Source organism: Bufo gargarizans, chromosome 2 (genome assembly GCF_014858855.1).
Source record: "Bufo gargarizans isolate SCDJY-AF-19 chromosome 2, ASM1485885v1, whole genome shotgun sequence".
NCBI classification, from domain to species: Eukaryota; Metazoa; Chordata; class Amphibia; order Anura; family Bufonidae; genus Bufo; species Bufo gargarizans.
Genome location: NC_058081.1, coordinates 578,988,493 through 579,006,314, shown reverse-complemented (window position 1 = coordinate 579,006,314; position 17,822 = coordinate 578,988,493). Strand labels below are relative to the sequence as shown.

The 17,822-nt window shown below is 43.7% G+C and overlaps 1 protein-coding gene across 2 annotated transcripts in view; it reads right to left on the bottom strand.

Moving 5' to 3' along the window:
* The window catches only part of KIRREL3 (kirre like nephrin family adhesion molecule 3), an 863,226-nt gene that overhangs the window by 344,789 nt on the left and 500,615 nt on the right, over positions 1 to 17,822 (bottom strand). For both annotated transcript variants that reach the window (XM_044281769.1, XM_044281770.1), the window contains exon 2: positions 13,026 to 13,082. In XM_044281769.1, coding sequence (XP_044137704.1) covers positions 13,026 to 13,082 — 57 coding nt within the window. The remainder of the gene's footprint in view (positions 1 to 13,025; positions 13,083 to 17,822) is intronic.

Below are 17,822 nucleotides of genomic sequence, written 5' to 3'. Positions count from 1 at the left end.
AACGGTTCACGGACCCATTCAAGTCAATGGGTCGGTGAAAAAACACGGATGCACATAAGATTGTCATCCGCGTCCGTGATCCGTGTCCGTGATCCGTGTCCGTTTTTTCCTATCATTTCAATGGCAAACTTGACTTAGATTTTATTTTCATTTTTCATGTCCGTGGATCCTCCAAAAATCAAGGAAGACCCACGGACGAAAAAACGGTCACGGATCACGGACCTACGGACCCTGTTTTTGCAGACCTTAAAGAAAAACGGTCGTGTGCATGAGGCCTTAGGGTGACAGCTGCCATTTTACGTCTAAAGTTTCTTCTAGAACTTGGGGTCCAGACTGTTTAGTTCCCATTTTCCTAACCATATACAACTATAGTGAAGGCTTAGCTGAACATCCATGGGCTAACAGCAAGCGGTGATCTTAGTAAGAAAGTAGTAAGCAATGGTAATACAAAGGGGATACACAGATCCCCAAAAACTAGCATAAATATATTGATAACTCTCCAGCTTCCCTTCTATTGCAAAGCTGTCTGCCTGCAGCCACCACTAGGGGGAGCTCAGTGCATAGGAATTTATACAATTACTGGAAACTGTAATAACCTCTTTGCATTGAACTCAATATTCATGACTCTGTGTTGTGTCATTCCTGCATTTGTCCTGCTAGAAATTTAAATGGCCAGCAGTCTGCAATAATGGTTCTTCTGGGTGTTACCAGTTGGGGGTGTGTCCTTACACATCTGCTTGATGGTAGCTGGGGTGCCCATGATGTTAGGTGTTTGGATGAGTGCAAGGCAGGGCGTATACAATGTATAGTGCAATAACCGAGGTATGGTGTAGGAGTCAGGAAACCAGGCCAGAGTTAGAAAAATAAATGTCTCTCTCTACTGTAGTGCAAAATAGGAGTAGTAGTACATCCAACAAAAGCAAAACACGGTTCCAGTTATGGCCCTCTTTCCTCTGTATCTGGCTAATGTCTCTCTCAGTAGACTCTCTGACTGGCAAAAGTATACATGATACAACCTGCCAGGTCATTCATTAAAGGGGTTACCCCATGACTAATGTAAAAATATGAAAATCAAACATCATATAGCACATGACAACCTCTTTCTAACGAAGCTAGAACCAGCCCTGTACCTCACATGTATCCAGAGATCTCCCCATTCATTGCTCTGCTAGATTTATATCAATCTGGCAGATCAAGGGGAACGTCTTATCTGCTGCAGCTCAGGGGGCGTGTCCATGCTCTGCCTATCACAACTCAGGAGGCAGTTGAAGGATGAAACTGAGCATGTGCGGCCATCTCAATGAGCAGGATAAAGAAATAAGAAAAAGAACAAACAGCAGGTGGCGCTATACGGATACATTTTATTGAATAACTCAGCGACTATGCTGAATTTTCAATTACAGGCAATTACAAAAGTATTCAGACCCAGGCGCTGGTTTGAAAACTGTACAATATTTTTCATGGGACAACCCCTTTAAGTGTGTGGCGTGTCTTAGCTGTAATCCCTCCATGACAGTAAAGTCTTTATTGCCCTCAATGGTGGTTACCTTACTGACTCCAATGCCTGTCTATTCAGATTCCAAGCACTCCAATACTCTCCTTTATCTTTCTCCCCTTCTCTTCTTTATCTTTCTTTTTGTAGATCTTGCAGCAATCACACAGAGATCTGTTAGTCTCTGAATCCTGAGGCCCAAGGAGAGGAATCAAAAGTCAGGGCATCCTCCTTTCTAACTACTCCCTCCTAAGACTCTCCTAGAAGACTCTAGAGCTAGGGGTGGAGCCAGCCACCACCTAGCAACCTTCTGCATTGTGCTATTCCAGGATTAGTTAACTCTGGCCCTACTATACAGAGCTACTGCTGGAAGTATACAAGACATAACAATACATGACATAACATTGCATTACATAATATTAAATAAACCATTTGCAGATACCCCTGCTCTTGGGTACTGCATTATTGCATGGAGAATTGTCAGGAAAGGTGACGGGTCCTCTTTAACATGTATTTATGTAGCAAGTCCTTGGTAAGGTCACATTGGTTGATAACCATGACTCCATGTCCTAAAGTTTAATTCCAAGAAGCCATCAGAGATATGATTGCAGCTCTGGTTGTGAATGAAGTCCTAATCAGGCAATTGGGAAGTTATATGGAGATTTACAGGTTACATAGTCAAAAACTTTACAAATACTTATGGTCTCATAGACCGCTCACACCAGAGCTGCAGTAAACAGCTTTCAAATCGATGCTGCCGCCCCTTGGATTTTCACAGAAGAAAGGGTTAATGGCACTGTATAATTCTTCAAAACACGGCCCGAGCCTTTTTCTCGGAGAACATCAGACTGCTATAGATTTTTTATTTTTTTTGCAAAACTTCCATCCCAAATGTCACATTTCAATCACAAATTGATTGAAGGGAATGGATTGCTTTTTCAGCACTGCACTCTGTGCTACGTAGCTGCAGAAGGCGATAGATTGAAGGAGGTGAGGAAAAGCAGAGGGGGAAGGGGGGAGCGAGGGAAAAAGCCAACATCTCCTAGGAATAAAGGCACCACAGGGCGAATCAATGGGTTTAAGCCATTAGTGCCACCTTCCTTGCTTGGCACCTTCTTATAAACGAGCTTGAATAGATCATTTAGCTCAGCACAGCTCTGGCAATGCCAATGCTTTTATCCAGGCTGCGGCCGCAGAGGTGGTTTTACCGTGACGCTGCTGCCTTTTAACACCATGATGATTTCACAAATAATATTCTGTGCTGATCTTTCTTTATGTATTGTTAGAGTAGTCAGAGTTTTGTTTTATTCCTGAGATAGAGCTCCAAATCCTCTGCATAGCCATAAAGTTACATGACAAAATTTCCTCTATCTGCTGCTGCCACTAGGGGGAGCATCCTGTCACCGTAATAGTTCAATGGCACAGATTTACTATTGGAAGCGCATATGTCGGAATTTGGGCACATCTGTTCGTACACACATTTACCATGCATTTGTGCCAAAAGAACAGATGTTTCTGACATGCTTGGCACTGTTGAGAAGGGTCTAGACAAGGGGGTGAGGTTTAGAGGAAAGGGGGTAGAGTGTAAAATGTAACATATGCCAAAAAATACACCAACAGTTTGGGGCACATATTTGGCATAAACTAAGTTAAAGGGGTTGTCCCACAAAAATATTCTAGTTTTCAAAGCAGCACCTAGATCTGAATTCTTTTGTAATTGCATGTATTTAAAAATTTGGCATAGCCACTGAGTTATTCAATAAAATCTGTATAGCGCCACCTGCTGTTTGTATTTTTTTTCTTATTTGTTTGTATGGCTCACTGAGAAGGCCGCACATGCTCAGTTCCATCTTTCAATTGATCCTGTGAGAGCGAGAGAGCTGCAACGGAAAGGACACGCCCCCTGAGCTGCAGCAGAAAGGACACGTCCCCTGAGCTGGATCTCTGGTTCTAGCTTTGTTAGAAAATATTGTCATGTACTATATGATGTCTGATTTTCATTTTTTTGCATTAGTCATGGGATAACCCCTTTAAGAAATAGTAGGTGTAAAACTAGACACCAGGATTGTCATACAGCATGAGCCACTGTGATAAATTTGGCACATTTTCAGACTGACTGGAGATTTATCAAAACCGTTGTAAAGGAAAACTGGCCCCTACCGACTAATTAGATTTCCCCCTTTTTTTTCCCCAAAGGAGCTCTGCAAAATGAAAGGTGGAATCTGATTGGTTGCTATCGGCAACTAAGCCAGTTTTTCGGTGCTACAATTTTGATAAATCTCCCCCACTATGCTTACACTCATTTGGCAAGGAATCTGCGCCTAAAAGCGAGTACTGAGTTCTGCCTCCCAATTGTTTTCAGCAAGAATAAAAAAGGACATGCCCATTCTTGGTGCAGTGCCCAGATGGCACTGCTGGAATCCACCCTGTTTAGCTTCATTAGGTGGGGCTAAAAAGATAGCGGGTCCACAGGCATATTGAAAAATTCAGCATGTTAACTAGCCCTTAGGGTACGACCACATGGCGCAGTCGTGATCCGGCTGGGTCACAGCCGTTCTGCGGCCAAGAACCGTGTGGCCAAATATTTAACTAATGTAGAGCGCATTGTATGTGCGTTCCAAATTCTTAAGGGAGTTGTCAAATTTCTGAAACAGCCCCTCCATGTGCGGGCCCCTCACAGGTAATATACTTACCCCGCTCCCAGCGCCGCTTCTGGTCCCCGCACCGCCGCTGTCGCTTCTCCCTGTACATGGATGAAAACATCCGGTGTCGGGGGGAGCAGCCAATGGCAGGCGGGGACGGAGACAAGCCTCCTTAGCATCCCCTTAGGGAACAGGGAGAAGCAGCAGCAGGCGGTGCGGGGACCAGGAGCGCCGCAGAGAGCGGGGTAAGTATATTCCTGTGTTTCAGAAATTAGATAACCCCTTTAATACAGCGCGGCTATTAAGAATTTAGACCGTTTATACAGCTGCAGTCTTCATTAGGTAAATATCAGGCAGCTGGCCGAGACCCGTCTGTATCACGACTGCGCAGTGTGGTCGCAAGCTTAATGTTAGCCAGCATTAGTAATTGTTGGCCAAAGTGTGAAAAGTATGGTGTAATCTGATGAGCTCCCCCTAGTGGTAGATGCAGGGGATTTGGAGCTGTGTTTATGGGGTCACCTCTGCTCTGGCAGGGACGGATGCTCTATGGACAGTATCTGCACCGCCTGTTAGGGGATCAGTCAGCTGTGGACCGAGACATGGGAAAAATACGGACACTGTGTCTACTTATTACAGGGCGAACTGCGGAGGAGTAATAATGTATCTAAGGAGATTTTTGTTCTCGACTTTAATAGACTATCAGGAGACATTCACAAATTTAGCTTCCAGAGATCGGAAAAGCTTTATAGAAAATATTACACCAGACACAAATCCCCTGTTGGACCATTAAAAGGTAGAGGAATCTGTGATGAATGCTCCCCTGCGCAAGATCAATTTGGTTACTAAAACAGCCTTTTAACCAAGGCCACGATGAATATGAAAAGAATCGAATTAACACCAATTGCCAGAAGTGCGCTAAGCAGGCCCGATAAGAGTGACAAGGGAACATAAGGAGTCGTCAGGAAAGAAAATCACCTCGGAGCAACTGATGAGATGCTGAACTTAGGTGATGGATGCCGTATAGAAGGAGGGGGGCTGATGTAATCACATGTCGGAAGATAGGAAAATGTGGAGGAAAGTCCCACGCAAAGAGACGGACACTTAACCCTTATGACGCCTGTGTTAGTGGAGGGCTCGGCATCATCACCTGTGGCTGGGCCGGTGTCAGGAGACAGACAAGCAGCTGGATGGATACAAGGTATCACCACATGAATCATTTAGGGGTCAGTCTGCTGTACATAATTGACCTCACTCTAATGTGATTGAGATGAAATATTAATCAGACGGAACGTCTGGGCCAACGGAGCCACGATGCTGGATGCATGTATATATTCATTATGTATGACCACGTATCATACATGCAACAAAGTGACCTCCTGTTAGGTATTATTCTAATCTCAGCTCCTTAAAGGGGCTGTCTGACTTAGAAATTCCATTCTGGAGTAACAATGACATGGAAAAGGACCGCAAACTAAGCTGTAGAAACCAGTGTCAGGCAGCTGCTGCCAAGGCCAATAAGATAATGGGTTGCATCAAAAGGGGCATAGATGCCCGTGATGAGAACATAGTCCTTGCCACTTTACAAGTCACTAGTGTGGGGTTTCGCTCTGGTAGATAGGGTAAGCGGACGCAGTACAGAGGCAAAATACAAGTTCTTAACTCAAACTTCAGTGTATATTCACACTTGCGGCAGTTGCACAAAACAACACGTCACTTTGCAGTCTTTGGTGTTAATTCAAACACAATGGAAAGCTCATATTGCACAAGTCACCTTGTTGGCAGTTCTGCCTCCAGTAGCCCACAGCAGGCTTTAGGGGGCCTGTTCCCCCTCCACATGGGCCTTAGCCCTCCAGTCCAGCACAAAACCTCAGATCCCAACAAAGAGAGTCACCTGCTGAGCCCAGCTGCCTATTTAAGGACAGCCAGGTGCTGCCAAAACCCGGCCTGGACCATGGGGAGTAGTCACCCACCCAGCACTTTGACTACGCCCCAGATCAGCTATTTACAGCCATACTAGATAGCAAGGTGTCACACACATAAGAACTGGCTTACTCCACTGAGGACAGGAACCTCGGTGACACATATCTATCATCTACGATGATTCCTTGTACCTACTTACAATAGTCAGACCACACATGGAGTACTGTGTACAGTTCTGGGCTCCTGTGAACAAGGCAGACTTAGCAGAGCTGGAGAGGGTTCAGAGGAGGTCAACTAAAGTAATAACTGGAATAGGTGGACTACAGTACCCTGAAAGATTATCAAAATTAGGGTTATACACTATAGAAAAAAGACGACTGAGGGGAGATCTAATAACCATGTGTATATAATAATCGGGGGTCAGTACAGAGATCTATCCCATCATCTATTCATCCCCAGGACTGTGACTGTGACGAGGGGACATCCTCTGCGTCTGAAGGAAAGAAGGTTTGTACACAAACATAGAAGAGGATTCTTTACGGTAAGAGCAGTGAGGCTATGGAACTCTCTGCCTGAGGAGGTCGTGATGGTGAATTTACTAAAAGAGTTCAAGAGGGGCCTGGATGTATTTCTGGAGGGTAATAATATTACAGGTTATAGCCTCATGTGGCCAAATCGCCCCTGAGATGCAGTGACTAATGGCCGCACGGTTTTGAAGGTAACACCTCAAAACCTCAGAACTGCATATGGGCAGGATTTCGTCTCCATGCGGAATCTGGACTGCCTGTTATTACCTTTAGAGGGTTACAGTAACGCTAAATGGGTATCACATGCTGGGTGGAAATTACTAATGGCAGCCATTACAAGGGCTTGTCACCCAGCTTTTCACTGGTCCTATGTGGATCTGAATAGGTATGGGTTTTGAATAATGTGCCTGGAATTCAGACATACAAGAAAACTGGAAATACACCAGTCTAGACACAATCCTCTGTGAGATCAGCAGCACAAATCTCTTTTCTGTCCTGATAGTTTGTTACAATGTGTCAGTGCAGTAAAATGTATCCGTCTGGAGTCCAGGCTGTTTGATTTAGAGAGGATTGCCTAGATTAGGGGGAATGTATCATCGAGTGGCGTTTTACTGCCGAAGGATGCACCCAATTTACCAGATTGAAGTGTTTGATAAAGGTCTTTCTGACCGAAACTTCAGACGTACCGTATATGTTGCCCTAAATGTACTTCAATAAAAGCACCACATTTATAAATTCCCCAGTGCTGACATTCATAGACCTCTTTTTTCAAAATAGCAAACAATAATAGTAACCAATCAGAACACTTTAAGAAATGAAAGGTGAGCTCTCATTGGTTGCTATGGGCAACTAAGCCAGTTTTCCTGTTAGACAGTTTTTGATAAATGAGGCCCCATATCTTTGTCGTTTGAAATCTGTGTCAGCTGCTTTAGAGTTCTCTCTTCATTTGAGACAGAAAACTGGTGTAAAAGCAGGTAAATGTGTCGAGCCCACTGGCTCGCCCCCTCCTTGCCCTCACCACGCCCCATTTTCAAGAAGTGGCGAGGGCGACATACAAACACCATTACTTTGCCACAATGATGTCCAAAAAGTTTCAAACATTGGGGGACATTTATGAAAAATGGCGACGACAGGGGAGCAGCCTATAGAAGGCCGCAACGCTGACCAGCCTCCCTAGCATCGCAGGTGACACCAGGGAGGCTGGTCGCCGTCGCGGTCTGCTATTGGCTGCTCCCCCTGTCGTCAGATGTTTTGATTAACGTGACAGGGAAATGCAGCAGCGGTTGTGCAGCAATACGGAGGGACGTAGGTGTCGGGGACCGGGTATGTATCGTCTATAGGAGGCGCCCGGGCATTGTGTGTGTGTGTATGTGGGGGAAGGTGGGTTTCTACTATTGAATAACCCCTTTAAAGGGGTAGATTTATCAAACTGGTGTAAAAGAGAGCTGGCTTAGTTGCCCATAGCAACCAATCAGATTCCATCTTTAATTTTTCATAGCTCCTTTGGAAAATGAAAGGTAAAATCTGATTGGTTGCTATGGGCAACCAAGCCAGTTTTCCTTTACACCAGTTTGAGAAATCAGGGCCAAAGTTTCAATGATTCTTTTTTTAATTTTTTATAACCCTCAGCTCTAGGAAAGCCGAGACCAGTAATGTGTCAGGTAAGGCTACTTTCACACTAGCGGCACGGACCTCCGGCAGTCTGTTCAGTCAGGTGAACAGCCGGTCGGATCCGTCCTGCCGCTAGTGAACGTGTGCCCCCGGACTGCCGCTCCGTCCCCATTGACTATAATGGGGGCAGAGTTCCAGCGGAGGTACGGCAGTGCACGGCGAGAGGCTGCCAGAATAAAACTACGACATGTCCGACATTTATTCCGGCAGCCTCTCGCCGTGCGCTGCCGTGCCTCCGCCGGAACTCTGCCCCCATTATAGTCAATGGCAACGGAGCGGCAGTCCGGGGGCACACGTTCACTAGCGACAGGACGGATCCGACAGGCTGTTCACCCGACGGAACAGCCTGCCGGAGGTCCGTGCCGCTAGTGTGAAAGCAATCATCCCATATCTCATATTTAGCCCTAAGAAAATAACAGATTGGGGCTCATTACAGAGAACGATGGGGTTTCGAGAAGAGCCGGGCTATATTACTGTATATAAATTATAAGTGATAGTGAAGCTAATATCACAGGGAGCCCAGCAGCCAAACCAATAATTCATGAGCACAGGATCAATGGCAACGTGGAGGAAGACTTCAGTAACTGATGTCCGATATCAAAATAATGCACCAGGGTCAGTGGGGTTCAGCTGCGGGATGTCCAAGGAAGATTAATGCCGCCATTACATAAACGATCAGAGGATGGAGCTGGGGAGCAGTTATTGTATTTTATGTGATTTACTGGGGCAACAAATGCAATTAACAGGAAACTTATGGCCCAAATAAAAGACAGAAAAGATAGAAGTTCCACACATTATCCAGAGAGTTCAGGCCCTGGCCGAGCAATCAACATGTTCTACCACTGTATTAACACGGGTAAAGTGGGCTGCGTCATGGTATCCAGAGCTGCGTTCACAACGTCACTGGCCGGTGCTTACAATCTGTTAGCGGCGAGCTGGTAGGTGCAGCGCGGTAGTATTAGTGTATTGCTCAGTACCAGGTATAGCAGAGGTGGGACACAAAGCAGGATGGGGCAGCAGTGAGATGTTTGTTCAGAGCCAAGAAGAAAAGCCGAATGATGTTCTGGGTGTGACTGGAGTATAGGAACTTTATGAGGTAAGTAAAAAAAACATTATAACAGTTTAGATTTAAAACAAAAATTAAAGGGGTCGTCCACCCACCACTCAGAATGTCATAAAATAATAAAAGAAGTAATATTCACCCTACAATTCCCCCACCATTCCCATTCCATCACTTCTCGGGTCTCCTGGCGGTCTCTGTTCTTTCCGCTTCATCCATGATGTGTCGACACAGACATGTGACCACTTTAGCCAATCAGTGGCTGTAGGAATGAGGTCAACACTGCTGAGGTCACATATCCATGGGGACACATCATTACTGGGAGAGGAAGAACAGAGACCAGCAGGGGGGAAGAAAGGCCTTCAAATGGGAGCAGAGGGGGATCAGCAGGGTGAGCACTACTTATTTTATTATTTAAAACCCTTAGGCCCCTTTCACAGGGGGCGAGTATTCTACGCGGATGCGATGCGTGAGTTGAACGCATTGCACCCGCACTGAATACCGACCCATTCATTTCTATGGGGATGTTCACATGAGCGGTGATTTTCACGCAGCACTTATGCGTTGCGTGAAAATTGCAGCATGCTCTATTATGTGCGTTTTTGACGTAACGCAGGCCCCATAGAAATGAATGGGGTTGAGTGAAAACACAAGTATCCGCAAGCAAGTGCGTATGCGGTGCGATTTTCACGCACGGTTTCTAGGAGACGATCGGGATGGAGACCCAATCATTATTATTCTCCCTTATAACATGGGTATAAGGGAAAATAATAGCATTCTGAATATAGAATGCATAGTAAAATGGCGCCGGAGGGGTTAAATTTTTTTTACAATAATTTAACTCACCTTAGTCCACTTGATCGCGCTGCCCGGCATCTCGTCTGTCTCCTTTGCTGAACAGGACCTGTGGTGACGTCACTCCGGTCATCACATGTTCCATCACATGATCTTTTACCATGGTGATGGATCATGTGATGGATCATGTGATAACCGGAGTGACGTCCCCACAGTTCCTTTTCCTGAAATGAATCCTCACCACAGGTCCTGTTCAACAAAGGAGACAGAAGAGATGCCGGGCTACGCGATCAAGTGGACTAAGGTGAGTTAAATATTTATTTATTTTTTGTAACCCCTCTAGCGCTATTTTGCTATGCATTCTGTATTCAGAATGCTATTATTTTCCCTTATGACCATGTTATAAGGGAAAATAATACAATCTACAGAACACCGATCCCAGACCCGAACTTCTGTGAAGAAGTTCGGGTTTGGGTACCAAACATGCGTGATTTTTCTCACGCGAGTGCAAAACGCATTACAATGTTTTGCACTCGCGGGTGTTCCCGCAACGCACCCGCACATTTTCCTGCAACGCCCGTCTGAAAGAGGCCTTAGGGACAAGCCTGTTTTGGGGCCTTAATGACCAAGCAATTTTTTTCATTTTTTCATTGTTGACTTCTAAGAGCTATAACTTTTTTATTTTTCAGTCGTATGAGAGCTTATTTTTTGTAGGACATGTTGTAGTTTTTAATGGTGCCATTTTGGGGTACATGGAACTTACTGATTACGTTTTATTAACTCTTTCTGGGAGGGGGATAGGAAAAAACAGCAATACTGCCACTGAGTTTTTCCGTTATAAATTTTGCAGCATTCATTTTTCGGCATAAATAACACAGCTCTCGATTACGATTATAATGATACCAAATATATATATTTTTTTTATTTTTATGTTTTACTACTTTTGCACAAATAAAACTCTTTTTTGCACCGCCGCATTCCCATAACTTTTTATGTTTCTTTCTACGGAGCTGTGTGACGGCTCCATTTTTGCAGGACGACTTGATTGGTATCATTTTGGGGTACCTAACACTTTGATTGCTTTTTAATCCCTTTTTATGGTGGCAAATAAGCAAAAAGCAGCAATATTTTCTTATGATGTTCACCATACGGGATAAATTACATTTAAATGTGTGGTGTTTGTCATTAAGGATGCGGCGATACCAAATATGTGGAGGAGATTGTATTTTTGTAACTTTTTCAATTGAAAAGCATTTTTTTCCCAATGGAAAAAGGTGCTTCTTAACTAGAATTTTTTTTATTTAACTAAACCTTTTTAAAGGGAACTATAATAGGCGATCTTTTGATTGCTTCTAAAACACATTCCACTGTTCTTGCAATGTATTTTACTGTTGGTGCTATACTGACATCCACCAGCAGACTGTGCCACAGAGGGGTGCTGATGGGAGACAGAGGGAGTCTGCTCCCTCTGTAACCGCTTACATGCCGCTGGGGCTATTGCCCATGCATCTATAGGGGTGAAACAGCTGGGATCGTCACTATTAGAGCAGGAGAGCGGATCTCATTTGAAAGCTAAGCTGCTGCTCTCTGCTGCATGAAAGACCCATGCAGCACTTAGGCCTCCTGCACACTAACGTGTGCGCTCCGTGGCCGTATTGCGGACCACATTTGCGGATCCGCAATACACGGGCACCGTTCCGTGTGCATTCTGCGTCACGGATGCGGACCCATTCACTTCAATGGGTCTGTAAATCCAGAGATGCGGAATGGTGCGGTACGGAACACTACCCGTGGGGTTTTGTCCCGTACTTTCATTCCGCAAAAAGATAGAACATGTCCTATCTTTTTGTGGAACGGCCGGATTGCGGACCCATTAAAGTGAACCACTGCGGCTGCCCCACGGTCGGTGTTCGTGCATTGCGGCCTGCATTTTGCTTTGTGTGCAGGAGGCCTAAGCCTAAGGCCTCTTAGTGACAGCTGTAAAAAGGTGTATTGGTGGTCACTAAGGGGTTAAAGACATTCAGGTATCCTGACCAGCCCTGGAAGTATTAGTAATACACGTAATACACTTCTGTAAAGGTGGTCCTCCCGTGTTCACGTCTTAGGCAGAGTTCACATCACCATTTAGCTTTCCGTTCTTCTGATCCCTCAGAAGATGAGAGAGAAAAAACACAGGATCCTGTAAAAAAAAAAAAAACGGATCCTGTTGCATCAGTTGTCATCTGTTTGAGCCATTTCCATCTGAGATCAGTTTTTTTAAACTGAATTAAAAGTCCTGCATGCAGTACTTTTTTTTCCATCTTAAAAAACACATCTCAGATGGAAATGGCTCAAACAAATGACTGATGCAACAGGATACGTTTTTTTTTTTACAGGATCTTGTTTTTCGTTTCTCTTCTTCTGACGGATCAGAAGAACGTAAAGCTAAATGGTGATGTGAACTCAGCCTTGCCCAGCTGGTATGGGACTTGTGTGTACATATTGTAGATGGTGATTTAGGTAGACTCAGACACAGTTCAGCAAGTGTTGTCGTAGGGACTGCAGGTATCAGGCCTGTCAACGTCTGCAAACTTTTTTCTTCACATTTCTCAATCAGTGGAGGTTCTTATATAACACTTCTGCTATTTCCCGCTATTGATCTAAAGTTGTTTGTTCAGAAAAAGCTCTCGAGAAGGAAGATTCTTGGCAATTTTCAAATTGAGAAGACGAAAATAAATGTCTGCTTTCTGTATGGAAGCCAAGTCACCATCCAAGAGTTATGCTCGGTGTTTGCTGCAAAACAGTTCTAATTTTGGGCTAAAATAACAGAGTTTAAGTTAACTTTACTAAAAAGGCAGCAGGGAGAGCGAGAAGATGGAAGTGGGGGGGGGGGGGGGGAGTAGAGGATACTTAGAGAAGAAAAGTAGACGTAAACTTACTTTCAGACATCTTGCGGAACTTGTCCTTGGACATAAATCCCAGGGCCAGACCAAATTCTGAAAAGAAAGATGAATAATTGAGTCACTCACAGGATATTACTGGTGATATTACATCATATCACACACAGATATTATTAAAGGGATTGTATACAAAATGACAAAAACAAAGCTTAAAATGTCACTGAACTTTCAAAAAACCTATCAAAGGTTTTGACCAGTGGAAGTCTAGAGACATCCACTCATCACTAGCGCGCTCTCTCCTTGCTGCAGGAGTCAGGCTCAACAGAAAGTCCATGGGCCCATCCCGGTTCTGTCGCCTGCAGTGAGGAGAGCCCTCTATGTGGGCACCTCTCTCATTCTAGCGATCGGTGGGGATCTCAGGACTCAAACCCCCACCAATTAAAACCTTTGACATAGCAAATGTTTTTTGAAAGTTCAGTGACAATTTAATCATTGCAAAAAACCTAACTTATAAAGATCTCTGCTTTCTGTCAGTGGCTGAAAACTTGCTGTGACAAACTACTTTTCGCAGGAGGTTTGTGACAATAAGTCAGTGTAAACAATCCTCTGTGAGCTAAACACATCTGCAGGCACAGCATGTATTTGTGTTTTGATAGGTTGCTACAATGTATCCTCTAGAACAGGCATGCTCAACCTGCGGCCCTCCAGCTGTTGTAAAACTACAACTCCCACGATGCCCTTCTGTAGGATGATAGCGGTAGGCTGTCAGGGAATGATGCAACAGCTGGAGGGCCTCAAGTTGAACATGCCTGCTCTAGAATGAATACAATGGTAGCAAATCCTCACCTACTGTATGTATCAGGATGCAAGCAATGGATTTTCCCATTCATTGACTGCAATCTTGAAAAGGGTGATGATGTAAAGAAAAACCCCTAAAGAAAAATCTAGAAAGTTGCAGAAGTTATCCTTATACAGTAATTGTTACTGGACAAAGGCACTGGGCAGTGACAATGGCTCTGATCTTATAATAGTCCATGGACAGATATGCGGTCTGCGGTGTCATCAGTGATAATGAAGGTTTATAAGACAAGCGCCACTCGTTTCAGGACACATCACCCGACTGCTGGGAACTGCTGCTTGCAGCCTGAGATTTGTTCATTACAAAACGCGCAATGACACATTAATGAATGACAATTAATTGGGCCTTTACGACTGCTCCTGCACAGGCCTTCTTTTATGTGGACGCATTAAATTGATGAATTATCCATGTAGCGTTCCTGATCACAGCAGGCAGCCCGTTCCCCGACCATTACCAAGTCTCCACTCACTATATGGACACAGATCACTGCTGCACCTACACAATCCTAATGTGAACCATTAGCCCTACTTCCCCATCTTGAAGTAATCACCAATCATATCTGCTCTGATACCCCCCCCCCCAACTGCTGAATTCAACTGTATTGCCATCCTGAGGCAACTGGAACAGGAGAACAGAATGTGGTAGCTGGCGCTGGCCACCACAGAGGGGCAACTTCTGGGGAGGTATATTGTGCTGCTGGGGCGGTATTATGTGATGCACTTTGGTATTTGGCTCTGCTGGGGTGGTACAATGTGCCACAATATGGTAATGCTCACCTGCCTACTTACATTGGCACTGCATTCTCATACCACCCAACTTTTGAAAAGAAGGAAGAGGGATACTATGTTCAGCGTGCGAAATTCGAATTTTTTCTGCACTAGATGACGCCTCTAACTCCACCCAAAACATAACTAAACACCTAATCCCACCCAGTCCCCTAAATGCCCACAAATAGTAATTATTCCCCCTTTATGCCACCACACAGTAGTTATGCCAGCATTGTGCCTTCTTCACAGTAGTTATTAGTGATGAGCGGCAGGTGCCATATTCGATTTCGCAATATTTCGCGAATATTCGATTGAATATTCGTGTTATATTCGTCAAAATCGAATATTCGTAATTATTTCAATTATCGCGAATAATATGCGATTTAATTAATCGCGTATTGCGATTTTTCTTTTGACAGTATAAGGCAACGTTCCTATGACATTGACTATGGCTAGGGTAATATGTGTATTTTACGAAATTTCGTAATATTGCTCTAACTTCGTCTTTTAGAATATTCGTAATATTCTAAAAGACGAAGTTAGAGCAATATTACGAAATTTCGTAAAATACACATATAGATTGTAATTTAGCTAATATAGTGCTATAATCCTTTTTTTTCTCAATTTTTTTTGCCTCTTCTGAACTTAAGTTTTGTAAAATATGTACACTATTAAAAAAAATACTATAGCAGTATATTAGCTAAATTACAATCTATATGTGTATTTTACGAAGTTAGAGCAATATTAAGAATATATGTAAAAAGTTGAAATCGCAATTCGATTATTATAACTTGAATTAATCGGATTGCGATTTCAACTTAGCACTGCTACATTCCATATTAGGCTTAGCCTAATATGGAATATAGCAGTGCTAAGTTGAAATCGCAATTAGATTAATTCAAGTTATAATAATCGAATTGCGATTTCAACTTAACACTGCTATATTCCATATTCGTTAATTCTAGCCTAATATGGAATATAGCAGTGCTAAGTTGAAATCGCCATGCGATTACTTTGAGTTATATTAATCGCATTGCGATTTCAACTTAGCACTGCTATAGTCCATATTAGGCTAGAATTAACGAATATGGAATATAGCAGTGTTAAGTTGAAATCGCAATTCGATTATTATAACTTGAATTAATCTAATTGCGATTTCAACGTAATTCTCAAATCCGACAGTACATTCTAGTATATGGAGACGTTCCTATGGTGATGGGGACGCTCCATGAGCACGGAAGTCGGCAGAAGCGGCAACGGGCAAAAAAAAACAAAAAAAAACGAATATTCGATTTCGCGAATATATAGAACAATATTCTAAATATTGGCGAAATCTCAAAATCGCGATATTCGAGAAAAAAAATTGCAATTCGAATATTCGCGCTCAACACTAGTAGTTATGACCAGATGTGTGCCCCTCACAGTAGCGATGCCCAAATATGTGCTCCCTCACAGTAGCGATGCCCAAATATGTGCTCCCTCACAGTAGCGATGACCAGATATGTGCCCCCTCACAGTAGTTATGCCCACTTATGTGCCTTCTCACAGTAATATACCCATGTTGTGCCCCTTCACAGTAGCTATGCCCAGATATGTGCCCCCTGACAGTAATATGCCCAGCTGTGTCCCCTGACAGTAATATGCCCAGCTGTGTCCCCTGACAGTAATATGCCCAGTTGTGTCCCCTGACAGTAATATGCCCAGTAAAGTTCCCCCTGACAGTAATATGCCAATTAAAGTGCCTGCTGACAGTAATATGCCAAGTAAAGTGCCCCCTGATAATAATATGTCCAGCTAAAATCCGGGACTGTCCTGCCGGATCCGGGATGGTTGGGGGCTATGGATTCTGTCACTTTAGAACTGACTACAAAATGGGCCCACTTTTAGTTTATAGCCATGCCCACTTTAAGTTCACAGTCTTCCCCTTCGCTCTGTTTATTCTGAATCAACCAGTTACAATATTTAAAAAATAATCTTTGTGCAAAAACTGAAATCTCAGCCTGTGGCAAGAGGTCTGGCGTCCTACATCCCACCATCTTCTTGTGGAATGTAGTGGTCAGGAGCCTACAGGAAATATTCCTTCTGCTCAAGGACCTTTATAGACTCTTTTAGAGAGATTTCCAGAATACATTTCTTAGGTATGTTATATTTGGGTTTGGGGGGAAGAGGTAACGGGGCAGATGGTACATTTTCTGGAAATATTTCCTCAGAATGATCCTTTAGTTACATTTTATCCATGGTAATAAAATTCACCCCCATGTATTGATAATCACAGATAATTAGTGTTATGGGTCTGACCATGATGACCATTCACACAAAGTGGTTAATGCTCCTCTCATTCAGCTCATACAAAAATAATTAGAGGAAAAAAATCATTGTTTGTAAATCCAGGATTTCTGTAGACTGGTAATTTAAGGTTGTTCCCAACAAAACTATGCACGCAGCTCTGGATGTGATTAGATTATAAAATCAGTTCAGGATGGGCACGGTTTTCTTTGCAGTGAATGGATTAATTAGTAGCACGATTACAATGCCTAATTAGACTTTTACAATCTACAGGGTGTAAACATGTGCCGCGCTGGGCACAGCGAGGGGCACCTGACCCCTATTTGCCCTTTCTCGCCCATATTGTAACAGTTCTAGTGACCCAGAAACAAACAGCTCGGCCATATGTTTCTGACAATCCTGGCAATATTCCTGGGTTGACACATGACTGAATAAAAGCATAATACAGGAATAATTAGCTCCTGTCACCGAGATCTTACAGTCTAATTCTAGTGCCCTGGGGCTCAGACAAGGCAAAAACAAAGATTTAATATTAATCTGCGACAGCAAGTGCTGAACTTAAGATTCGCATCTCCTGCACTGCTCTGCCCAAGTCCCGGAAGAAATGTCTGTAGTGTTTTATTCATGATGAGATTTACTAAACCTTGTTAATCTTTAGTGCACCTGAGGGTCTGTCCAAGTGCACAGAAGATAAGGTGCGCTGCAGGTTTCGGAGAATGATAGCAGATCAGGGGCGAGGGGAATTGGAGTGGAGAAGTCTCTCACAAGTAGGTCAACAAGTCTCAAGGAGAAAGTTACAGCAGATTCACAGACCAGTGCTGTGACTGTATGCAAGGTCAAATGTAAAGGGGCCCATATACCTTTAATAGCTGTTGGCCGATCGTTTGGCCAACAGCTATCGTTCCCAGCTCCCTCATGCACATA